The sequence below is a fragment of the Sardina pilchardus genome, chromosome 22 (assembly GCF_963854185.1).
Source record: "Sardina pilchardus chromosome 22, fSarPil1.1, whole genome shotgun sequence".
In the NCBI taxonomy this organism is placed as follows: domain Eukaryota; kingdom Metazoa; phylum Chordata; class Actinopteri; order Clupeiformes; family Clupeidae; genus Sardina; species Sardina pilchardus.
In genome coordinates, this window is record NC_085015.1 from 26,247,550 (window position 1) to 26,260,049 (window position 12,500).

Consider the following 12,500-nt stretch of genomic DNA (forward strand, 5'->3'; position numbering starts at 1 on the left):
AACAGAAGTGTGTGTGTGTGCGTGCAGGCATGTGTGTGTGTGTGTGTGTGAGTGTGTGAGTGGTGAAGTCAGCTCAGTAAATTATGAGATTTCTGCCGTCACTTTTTCCAATTTTGAGGAGACTGTCCACAGGCCAGGAACATGGTTATGTTTCACAACTGTTGCTGTAAAACCGGTGTGGTCTCGATGTGTGTGAGCGTGTGATGTGCGTAGGCGTGTGTGTGTGTGTGTGTGTGTGTGTGTGTGTGTGTGTTTCACACAGCCATGCCCGAGCACATTTTAGGTGATAAGTCATGCCCAGTGCCGGGCAGGCTCAGGCGGAGGTAATTGAATCATGTTTGGGAGTACGCTGGCTGTGTTAGAGTGACCGGTGCCTTCGTCCACGTGTTCCTTTGCAGAGTGGACGTCGGTTGATGTTTCAGCCTTGTGCCTCCGAGATGAATCCTGCGAGATTGCTCCCTGGGGTTCATACTCAAATTTATGTTTTGATTCTGATGCTAGTTAATCTGCTTATGCTATACTCTGCCAAAACCCATACTTGATCTGTGTGTGCGTGTGTGTGTGTGTGTGTGTGTGTGTGTGTGGGCGCACATGTGTGCGTGAGTAGAGAGGGCTTTTAGGAATAGGCAGACACTGTGTGTGATATTGACAGATGGCCTCAGCCTGAATCTGACTCAGCTCTCAGGACAAGCTGACACACACACACGCCCGCACACACGAACACACACACACACACACACACAAACACGCACCCATACACCCAGCAGTCAATGCCAGCTGTTGGGTTCATCTTTGACCCTTCACATAGACCTTTACTATTTGATCGTGCAAGCATACAAATGCCCTCATGCAGACATTGACCCTGGCCTGTCAGCTGAGGACAGAACACACACACACACACACACACACACACACACACACACACACACACACACACACACACACACACAGACACACAGACACACACACATATACAGTTTGTTGTGTACACAAACTGTGTAGATGGCTTAGGACACAGTATTTCTGTGTGCATGACGATGCTTTGGAAAAATCAACTTGTGGTGTTTGTATCTGTGTACGTGCATGTTTCTGTCTGTGTGTGTGTGTGTTTCTGTGAGTGGGATGATGCGTGTGGGAGGGTGTGTGTTTGGGCTTTCTGTTGAATACACTCCAGCCTGTTGGTTTCAATCCTTGTTTTGGAACGAGATGCACTCTGTGCAGAGAGTATGCAATGTGACGTTTCTGTGTGTGTGTGTGTGTGTGTGTGTGTGTGTGTGTGTGTGTGTGCATGTCTAACGCGGTCGTCTCTCTCTGTCGTTCCCCCCCACAGCCCAGCACGCTGGCTCAGGGCACCATCAACATGAACCAGTGCAGTGATGTGATCGATGGAGAGAGCCGCACTGGCCAGAAGTACTCGCTGTGCATCCTCACCCCCGACAAGGAGAGCTACATCCGCGCCGAGAGCAAAGACATCATCAATGGGTGAGACACACACACACACACACACACACACACACACACACAGAGAGATGAACACAGACACTCACTGTCAGTTAGATCTACTTCAAAGTTAAATGTGAGTACATGCAGAAGGCCACAGGCTTGTGTGTGTGTGTGTGGATGTGGCCCAAACTTCAGCAACAGTATCCTGTCCATCTGCATTCACTCACATCTACCTTTGCTGACTGTCAATAAGGAGGAAGTGGCCCCTCTGTTTTGTTTTGATGTCCCGAGGATGACTCGTGAGGTTGGGTGGAGTTCCACAGAAATACACTATCTGTTTGGAATTCTATTATTGGAGTCAATTATAATAGTATCAGTGTCACAGCCAGGTGTTAGCATCACGTTAAGGTGGCTTGGTCTCTGGTCATGCGTAGAGATAACACTTTATCTCTGCCACTCAGGCTCTTCACGGTCAGTCAGACTTTCAGCATCAGTGCAAGCTTGTGGGCGGCTCTGGCATGGTGCACACCGAGCTCCCTGCCCGGCCCTGTGCAGTCTTTTGTGCCGATTTGTTTTGTTTAGAAAGAATTGACACAATAAGGCGGAAACACAGGTAGTGGGAAAACTTCTGGGTTTTTCCCCAAGGCCGCTGTGGACAGGTCCTCTGTCCAGGTTGTTTGTTTGTGTGTGTGTGTGTGTGTGTGTGTGTGTGTGCCTGGTGTGCTGGTGACCTCAGAGCTGCTTATGCACTGGCATTAGCTGCATCTCTCTAAGCCAGTGGCAGTCAGCGAAAATGCAACGAGTTCGTTCAAACTAGAGAATAATCAATTGCTGCAGCACCATACACACACACACACGCACACACACACACACACTGTAGAATAATGCTGCTGCCTTTGCCTTTAGCCTTGCGTTATTAGCTCTGCACGGTGTGTGGATATTGACCCTCCTCATTCACTGTGCGCTGCAGCCGCTGCATAAATATTTGTGCGCTCCAGTGTAGGGGCCATAAAACCGAATGGGCTCAGTCCTGCAGCAGGAGCAGCAGTGTGGAAGTCAATCACTCCCATGCGTCTGGGCCACTGGGCTGCAGCAGCTCATTGGAGGCCAGCAGGACTGTCTTCTGCCTGGGGCGTCCGTGGGAGCCAGCTCCATCCTCTGGGGGTCGGGCCCTGGAGCCTGGGGGGGGGGGGGGGGGGTGGGGGGTGGTGGAGGCTCTGGAGCCACGGAGGGGGAGGTGGACGCTCTGACCACACGGCTGAGAGCTAATGGCCTCCTCTGTCCCTCCTCTCCGTCGTGTGAGGGAGTCAGGGAGGGAGTGAACATACCCCCCCCCCCCCCCACACACACACACACATACAGTACGCACACACACACACTCATGTACTAACACGAACATACACACACACACAGTGGCAAGCAGTTGTTCTGAGAAAGTTCATCTCCATGTGGCCCCTATGTTTTGAGGGCTATAAATAAGCTGCATTCTGCTGATGGAGGCGACTGCAGGGGGGACCCTCACCCCCACAACCCCCCCTTCCTCCGAGGGCCCAGCAGCTGGGCCGTGGTGGGAGTCCACAGGGAGATGATTAGTCTATGAGCAGAGGAGCGCTTGGCTGGGGGAGAGAGCCCTGCTCACTGACTCATTAACAAGCATGTTGCCTCACCTCTGGAGATGTCCGCTATCTGGACACTGGCCTCTGGAGGTGTCTGCTAACTGGACACTGGCCTCTGGCTGTTTACTCACTGGCCTGTGAGCGGAAGCCTCGACTAGTCGCAAACAAAATGTTTACATGCGTTTTAGTGTGCGTTGGATTTAGGATTTTCGGTGACATCTGGCTGTAGAATTAGCATGTTTACATTAAGCCATATACTGTATGCCTGATCACTTAAGTTACTATTCAGGCCTGGTACTATATGTTCTGTCTGTGATGAGGAGACTGAAGCGGATGAGATTTGGTCTGGCTTATGCTCATGCTGATGGAGCTCTGTACTGTAGCATCCACACTGCTGCTAGTGAATGCTCTCATCCGCTCTCTCCTCAAGTGCCCTCGTGTGCTGTGCAGCTGAGGGGCTGTGCTCTGCCCCCCTGTGGTCTCCAGGAGTACTGCAGCATTAGAGTCCTGCTCTGTCCTCATCCTGCCTGTGCAAGCTGTCCCACTGTGCGCACACACACACACACACACACACACACACACACACACACACACATTGGCAGATTGCTACTCTTTGCCAGCTCACACAATGATCCAACAGACAGGCACACCCACACACACCCACACACACACGGACGGACGCACGCACATGTACATGCACACACACGCACACCTTGCCTTGTCTCCAGGGCACTTGTGCCAGAGAGAGGCAGGTCTGGTGTTGTAATCTTATAATGCTGGACCGTGAAGTAATCCTCAGGACTATACATGCTCTCTCACTCACTCACTCTCTCACACACACACACACACACACACACACACAGAGGAAACTCCCTCACTCCCCCAACAAAGATGTAAAGCCAACGTAACACACACACACACACACACACACACACAAGCATAGTCCAGGGAGAGGGACCGTGCTGCCCCACAGGCTGCAGAGGGCCACTCTCAGGTCCGGGAGGCTTTGGAGGCCCACTGCGGTGTTGTTGGGCGTCACATGAAGTGCAACTCCATGCCAGAGAAACTGAGACGGCGGCCGAGGAGAAGCAGATTGGTGGAGCCGGTGGGGAGCGCAGCTCACTCACACACACACACACTCGCTGGCATCAGTGCTATCAGTCCAGGAGAAAGAAATTCATTGTGTGTGTGTGTGTGTGTGTGTGTGTGTGCAGATGGCAAGAGGCCCTCATCGTGTATCCTCGCACCAACAAACAGAACCAGAAGAAGAAACGGAAAGTAGAGCCACCAACTCCCCAGGTATGAGTCTCCTCTCTTTTCATTTCTTCCTTTCTTCCTTCCTTTCTTTCTTTCTTTCTTTCACTCTTTCTTGCACCCTTTCCTGCACTCTTTCTTCCTTCCACTCTTTCTATCTTGCAGTGTTTTGTTTGTTTTTGTTTGTTTGTTTGTTTGTTTGTTTACTAATGTACTTATTTCTCTCGATCATGCTAAAACTAATACCCCTTCCTTCACAGAGTAGCAGGTAACAGACAGTGAGATGAGTAAATGCCAGTGGCATGTCTGGTTAAAAGCCTGGTGGGGAGAGAGAGAGAGAGAGAGAGAACGGAGAGAGGGAGGGAGGGAGGGAGTGAAAGAGGAGAGGGGGAGAGACAGAGACAGACACAGACAGACAGATATGAGGGAAGGGGGGTGTTTTATGAGTCTCTGTCTAATGCTGACTCTGTTTGTGTGTGTGTGTGTGTGTGTGTGTGTGTTGGGTGTGGAAAAAGACTCCACTTTAAATTTCCCACACCTCAGACATGTAAGATCAGGGCTAGAATAGATCTGAGACGCTATGCTTTACCAACGACCACCCACCCTGCTCTCCCTCTTCTCCCTCTGTACCTCTCCATTTTTCTACCTTTCACTCGTTCTCTCTCTTTCTTTTTGATCTCTCTCTTGCTCTCTCTCTCTCTCTCTCTCTCTCCATCTATCTCACTCTCTCACTCACTTATTCATTCTTCTTGTCTCCCTGTCTCTGTGTTTTTGGCTCGGAGATGAGCGCTGACTGTCTTCCTTGTTTATTTAGTGTGATCGACAGACACACAGCACAGGGAATGTGTGCGTATGTGCGCTCTGGTTTGTCCTGTGCTTAAGGGTATGTTGTGAGTGTTTATTCAGCGGATTACCGTAGCTCACAGAAACACCTGTTTGTCTTGTGGGCAGTTCCTTTGGTAAGGCCTCCGTGAGGTTTTTGACAGCTGGGAAACGGAACTCTGTGTGTGTGTGTGTGTGTGTGTGTGTGTGTGTGTGTGTGTACGCTGTGTTTTAAAGCAGTGTCTGTGTACTGTATATATCAGCAGGCTCCAGACCTCCTGAATCGCAGGTTCTTCATGGGGAACACAAACGGGTACCCAGTAAGTCTGAGTGGAACCGCACATGAATCAGGTGGTGGGAATTCATGAGGATCCGTGATCTGTGTGTGTGTGTGTGTGTGTGTGTGAGTGTGATAGACAAATAAATGAATAATGGGTAGACATGTGGAAATGATCTTCCAATCTGGAATCCTCCCTGCTAATTTGCTGCAGTGTGGATGCTCAATCATCTGTCTCGCGGGGTGCTTGTGCTTAGTCCAGTGCGAGGGCCTGATCCTGGAACAGTGCGCGCTTGTCTGATCAGCACTGGGACACAGGTGTGTGTGTGTGTGTGTGTGTACGCCTGGGAATTTGGGCTTGACGTTTATTAAGGTGTTGGAGTGACCCATGATCAAGCTCATGATCAATCATTGGTTTGCTGTGTCTGGGTGGAGACAGGAAGCCAACTGTTATCTCTCAAAGTGCGTGTGTGTGTGTGTATGTGTATGAGCACATGTGTTTGCATTCCTATATTTTTTGTGTATTTTCCTGCCTCTCCCCACATATCCTGTGTGTGTGTGTGTGTGTGTGTGTGTGTGTGTGTGTGTGTGTGTTGGGGACATCAGGAGGACTACTGAAGCTGAAAACACAGCGTGTGTGTGCATGTGCGTCCCCCGTTGTTGATCCAGGCTGCAGGTCCCCCTGATAAGAGGGGCGGCGTGCTTGTGAAGGGACGACTGAACCCTGGAGCAGCACCATATCAAATCCCACAAGCCCTACTGTTGGGTTAATGATTGGCACGTGTGCGCTGGTTTTAATGCGGGCTAGAGTGAGGAAATAGAGGACCGAGCTGCCCCGGTATTTATCAAGCGGCCGTCTGCTCTGGCTGACTGGGTCTTGAACTCCACGTCTGAGTGTAATGTTACAGCGAGCAGTCGGCTACAGCGTTATCCACTTGCCTGATCAAATGCAAACACGTGTGCGGGTATGTGTGTTTGTGTGTGTGTGTGTGTGTGTGTGTGGGGGGGGGGTGTTGTGTATGCGCGTGTGTGTGTGTGTGTGGGGGGGGGGAGGTGCAGTGAAAGCGTGTGTGAGATCAAAGAGTTCATTCTGTCTGCCAGCGTCTTAAGAAGTTCAGCTCAAGATTTAGGTGAGTGAAAGATCTTTTTTGTTCTCGTCCAACCTGTCTGTCTCTCTCTCTCTCTCTCTCTCCCTCCTTCCCTCCATCTCTCTCTCTCTCTCTCTTTCTTCCTCTCTGCATCCCCCTCCTTGGTTCCCTTCTGCCTGTAGGAGCCCGGTCCAGCGAAGGTGGCGGTGACCAGCAGCAGTAGCGTGGGGGGCCTGGGTAGTGTCCCCTGCCTGCCCAGCAGCATAGCGCAGGCGGAGCGCGTGCCGCCCAGCAGAGCCTCTCTCTGGCAGGAGGAGCGATGGAGCCGCCAGACCCCGCCGGCCATCCCCACCAGCCGCAGTGCCAGCTGTCTATCTGAGGGTACACACACACACACACACACACACACACACACACACACACACAGAGAGAGAGAAAACATATGTGTCGACCTTGTAACCTGTAACTTGCCAGTTAGGCTTGCTTGGGACTGCCAGGACTGCTTTGTCTTTGTGTAGGTTTATAGTGTGCTGGATTATAAAATGAAATGAGCTTTCTGTGTGAAGGTCATTCAAATAAAAGAAATATGTGAGTGTAATGAGCCATGCCACAGTTCCTCCATGCTCAGAGTTCAGTAAATGGCCAGCTTGATTCTGATCAGACGTAGTGTGTGGTACAAAGTCTTATACTCGGAGAGAATTTGATTGCTGATAGTGAAACATCAACTACTACTATATTGATCTGATTGTTGAAGAATCGCTTAAAGCTGCAGTTGGCAAGATGTCTTTGATCATCTTCACTGAAACTGACCGCATGCTCCGGCAGAACAACATAAATCGGCCAGGTTTAGAAAAAACCCTGCGCTTCTACCTCCACCTAGAGCCTGTTACAGTACTTGTTTTGCAAAAATCCACTGCTCCCGGTTCTTCTGATCCAATAAGGGAAGGCATGTAGGATCATTGTGCTGGGACTATGATTGACAGTCGGATCTGCCAGTCACTAACAAGCACAAACTCGATAGTAGTGTGGGAGGGGCATGAGAGTTGTATACATTCAAAATGTTACACAAATGATACATTCAATCTGCCAGACAGTCCAGACTTGCCAACTGGCGCTTTAATTTTTGTCACACAAATGGTTTTTTAGAGATTTTTGTAATAAACGTCTTTTTTTGTTGAATATTGACCGGCGTTTTTGTACTGCTCTGTTCTCAGATACGGCGTCGCTGGGCTCAGGTGGCCGTAAGGTACGAGTAGAGAGCGGCTACTTCTCGCTGGAGAAGCCCAAACCCGAGCTGTCCCCTGAGCCGGCCAGCGCTCCTCCGCTGCAGTCCCTGCTCCTCACCTCCAGGTACCACACCTCCCCCGACCTCCACGCTGCCACCTCCCCCACCTCCCCCACCTTCCCGCCCCCCCTGGCCTCCCCCTCCCCCTTCCTCTCCTCCTCCCAGAGCTCGCTGGACTCCGAGCCCAGTTGGGATGGACCCAGCTCGGGGAGCGCGGCGGGGAGCGGCGGCGGGGTCAGCGGAGGGGTCAGCGGTAGCGGGCGGGCGGGGCGGAGCCGGCCGGAGTACGCGGTGCTGGCGGACGTGCCGCGGGCGCGCCGGCTCAACAACCGCGAGGCGCTCAAGCGGCAGGAGCTGCGCGCCAGGACACGGAGCCCCGGACGAGAGGAGGTGGCACGCCTGTTCGGCAACGAGCGCAGGTGACACACTCGCTCTTTTACAGTGTACAGTACATACACACACCAAAACAACCACTGACACACTCACTAAATAACACACACACACTCACACTCTCACTCAGTCATGCACACTGCCACTAACACACTAGATGTTGTTGTCACTCAGTTTTCAGACACATTTTCTCCAGCCCAGCTGCACAGACATTGATCAAAATGTATTTGTCTTCATTGTGTGGTCTTTAGATCCTGACATACTGTGACATTGTTCTCTCACACACACCATCTAGTGGCTGCATGCAGAGGGACCATATAGCTGTTTTTAAGGCCAGTTTGTAGTAGCGGTTTGCCCATGGTCCACAAGGGCTGCATGGACCACATGATGCCACGTTCAGCTGGCCTCCACCCAGGAGGGGTGCAGTGTGCAGTGTGTCGGCCTGTTCTGGACAGCAAAACAAATCTGAGGGCCTCAACAAATATGTGTTTGGGAATGACCGAGTCCATTTACCACAGCCCCTGTTAAACAATCTCTGACAGTACATGCACTTGTGAAAACAAGCACAAGCGATTGCATAAATAGAATGGTTGCTGTTTGGTCTAAATGTCTCGTTCCATGGTGCTGTATTACATTAAGACTTTTTTTTATGAACTTCTGTTTATTTTATTTCTTTTGAACTTTAGGTAGATATATATCTACTGTCAAAAAATAGTGATACTGCATAGCAAAGAATAGTAAAACCGCATGAAAACCTGAAGGAGAGGGGGTTGTGTGTGTAAGTGGAAATTGGAATTCACAAAGCGGTCGAGTTCTACTGTATACTATACTATGAGATGTTGTGTGAGGTGCAGTGCCACCCTGGCCAGAGAGAATGAGCTATGTGCGCTGTAAGATGAGCCATGCAACTCCTGTGGACCAGACAGACACGGCCGCCATAAATCAGGAGGGTGGAGACACCACGGCCTATGAATCACTCTTGTGTTGGACTAGAGCAGTGATCTCATAATCATGACGTGCAAACGAGCACCATTGTGAACTGTGCATTCTGATTTTCCAGATGATTTGTGTTTGTTTGGTGCTCACTAGAGTGGAACAAGTGATGGAAACGTTTTCCTTTTCCTCCTTTCACTCTCCTCTCTGTCCTCTTGGCTGTCTGGCCCTCTCGTGCTATTTTGTTTTGTTCTCTCTCTTCCAGGCTCCTCCTCCTCTGATCCTCCGCTCTGCCTACCTCCCGCTCCTGCCACGCCCACTGACTCCTGCCGCTTGCTCTCATACTGCCCCTCCACTCGCTGGGGACATGTTCATGCTGAACGCAACCACACACACACACACACACACACACACACACACACACACACACACACACACACACACACACACACAAAGAGAGAGAGAGACATACAAAATATACATCTGCATAGTGCATACACACACTCTCTGAAAAACACAGGTATGCCAAAGTGCCCCCCCCCCACACACACACACACATACATATTCAAAATATACATCTGTATGTAAACACACTCAAGGTATGCCAAAATGCCCACACACACACACACACATTCAAAATATACATCTGTATACACATACTCTTAAACACACAGGTATGCCAAAATGCCTTTGTCTAGACACACACACACACACACACACACACACACACACACACTGCCCTGGTCTCTTGCTCCTGCTGCCATTGCTGCTGCTCCTGGGTGTCTGGTCCTTAAACCTTCATCTGTGCTCATTATCTCCTCAACCATTCTAAGTAATCCAGCGAACACACACACACACACACACACACACACACACACACACACACACACACACAGACACACCTTAATCCTCTGTGTGCCACACATCAGTAGCCGATCCTGTATGCTGCTCCTCTCTGATGGGGAGGCAGTGAACTCAGGCCTGTTGTTAACCCGGTGGGCCACGTCTGTCAGCACAGGCTTACAACACCACTGAAGCTCAACCAGCCAGTTCACTCCTGTGTGTGTGTGTGTGTGTGTGTGTGTGTGTGTGTGTGTGTGTGTGTGTGTGTGTGTGTGTGTGTGTGTGTGTGTGTGTGTGTGTGTGTGTGTGTGTGTGTGTGTGTGTGTGTGTGTGTGTGTGTGTGTGTGTGTGTGTGTGTGTGTGTGTGTGTGTGTGTGTGTGTGTGTGTGTGTGTGTGTGTGTGTGTGTGTGTGTGGGAGTGAGCGGGGAGAGTGTACGGATGTGTGAATGCTGTCATAAGTGTTTGCTGAATCTTGTTGAATGATGTGTGGTGAATGTGGGTCTGAAGTAGGTGACTGTTTGTGGCGTGTGTGAATTGAGGGCATCTTGGGTGAAGAGAAGAGAAGAGAAGAGAAGAGATTGGGCTGGGCTGGGCTGGGTTGGGTTGGGCATAGTGCAGTTCAGGCAGTTTCTTTATGCATGCGCTATTGCACTTACTGAAGCATTCAGATATTTATTTATTTATTTATGTAGTTATCTATGCAGTTATTTATTTGTGCTTGTTGACGTGCGTGTCCCAGGCGTTCGCAGGTGATCGAGCGCTTTGAGGCGCAGGAGGAGCACATGGAGACGGCCAGCTCCTCCACTGACCCCGTCCACGCGCCCGCCTGCCCCGCGCCCACCAATCAGAGACAGGGACGCAGCGACAGGCGCCATCTATCTCAGAAGCAGGTACAGCTCTCCAAACCTTCAACCGGTACCCATGGCAACACCCATAGACATGTATGGTGAATTCCACAGAGGTTAAATGTCTGTGTGGTGTAACCATAGACTGTATGTATAGAATGGGTATAGCGGTATCATGATGTAGGATGCCTAACTGCATAAAATTGCGGAAAATAACACAAAATGACACAAAATAACACGCAGTCCTTCAAATGAAGTATGTGGTGCTCAAAGGTGTCAGGCTTGGACCGTTTACGTGTAAGCATGTGTGTGGGGTCGTTCATTGTAAACATGGCGCTGGCGTTTGTGCAGGACATGTCGTTAGATGCTGCTAGAGAACGCCCCATGCCTGACGTGTCCAGCTCCTCCATCGCCAACCTCCGGCGGGCTAAGAGTCTCGACCGCAGAGTCACCGAGTCCTCCATGACGGTAAGATGCCAGTCGGCCCCCTACACTCCTCCCCTCTCCGCTCCGCTCCTCTCCCGCCGCGTCCTCTGTCATTTAGCATCCTGTGCGTCCCACGCGGCCCCCAAGAGACCAGCCAACGCCAGAGGGACCCGTCCCCACCGCCCACGGAGGAGTGGGACGTATTATTGTGTGGTTTGGTTCAGGAATGTGTGTGTGTGTGTGTGGTGTCTGGCAGCTGCAGCTTTCATACCCACACTGCCAAACAGCTCCTTGCCCACACACACACACACACACACACACACATGCTCACATACACGCTTGCATACATATGCGCACACACTCACACACTCATTCCCCTCCCCTGGTATAAATAGCCAAGGGGCTGGCCTCAGCCAGTGTGCTCAGCTGGAAGACTCTCGCTGGTTCACAGACTGAGGGGCAATGCTACGGTGTGTGTGTGTGCATCAGAGCTCCCCTATGAAGCTGAACAAGAATAAGGTACGGTGGAGTCAGCCTTTGCCGTTTCTTGCGCGCACACACACACACTTGCAGACACACACACACACACACACACACACACACACACACTTTGCACTTTCCCACACTCCTCACAGGAACATTTCACAGCATGACTATTTGTTTAGTTTATTTGGTCATTAGAGAGTTGATTATTTACTTTCCTAAGTATGTGTGTTTGTGTTTGTGTGTGTTTGTGTGTGATTGTGTGTGTGTGTCTTTTTTGTTTTGTTTTGTTTTGTTTTGTAATGGCTTAGGTTCAAGGCTGTCTGCCTGCTTATTTAAAGCATGCTTCTCTTCATAGGAAAAGCCCAGGGCCAGTTCCTCTCTCTCAGCATCCACAATAGTGAAATTGTTTATCCTGCTGGATCCTTCAAGGCTTGTTTGGCCTCTAGTGCAAATGTGTTTTCAGATGGCTCTAAATCAAATGCTTTTCAAACTGAAATGAATTGTTTGCTGCAATGAAATGTTTATTAAACTGTTTGATATGCTGCTCCTCTTGGGCTATGAGATCACTGTTGTCAGGCCCTTGTGATTGGGAGGTAGTCTAAACTTCCGTGTGAACATGTAACAATATATAACAATGTGTAACCGTTGTGTTTGCATCTGGTGTGTGACTGACTATAAATGTAGCCCTGATATTACTCTGCCCTATGAACTGTGAGCCATTAGCTTGCAGCTGGATGCTGTAAAGTCAACAGTTACAGTATGATGACCTGCAGCTGTACGCTGGGTGTTGC

General features: G+C 50.4%; 1 protein-coding gene across 6 annotated transcripts in view; it reads left to right on the top strand.

The window, feature by feature from the left end:
- The window catches only part of si:ch73-103b11.2 (plectin), a 44,543-nt gene that overhangs the window by 15,447 nt on the left and 16,596 nt on the right, over nucleotides 1-12,500 (top strand). For 3 of the 6 annotated variants that reach the window (XM_062526813.1, XM_062526811.1, XM_062526812.1), the window contains exons 4-10: nucleotides 1,331-1,482; nucleotides 4,274-4,358; nucleotides 5,399-5,455; nucleotides 6,683-6,881; nucleotides 7,715-7,850; nucleotides 10,692-10,842; nucleotides 11,149-11,265. In XM_062526813.1, coding sequence (XP_062382797.1) covers nucleotides 1,331-1,482; nucleotides 4,274-4,358; nucleotides 5,399-5,455; nucleotides 6,683-6,881; nucleotides 7,715-7,850; nucleotides 10,692-10,842; nucleotides 11,149-11,265 — 897 coding nt within the window. Of the gene's footprint in view, nucleotides 1-1,330; nucleotides 1,483-4,273; nucleotides 4,359-5,076; nucleotides 5,273-5,398; nucleotides 5,456-5,980; nucleotides 6,378-6,682; nucleotides 6,882-7,714; nucleotides 7,851-10,691; nucleotides 10,843-11,148; nucleotides 11,266-12,500 lie in introns of those variants that run through there. The other 3 variants (XM_062526814.1, XM_062526816.1, XM_062526815.1) reach the window with 3 other exon arrangements.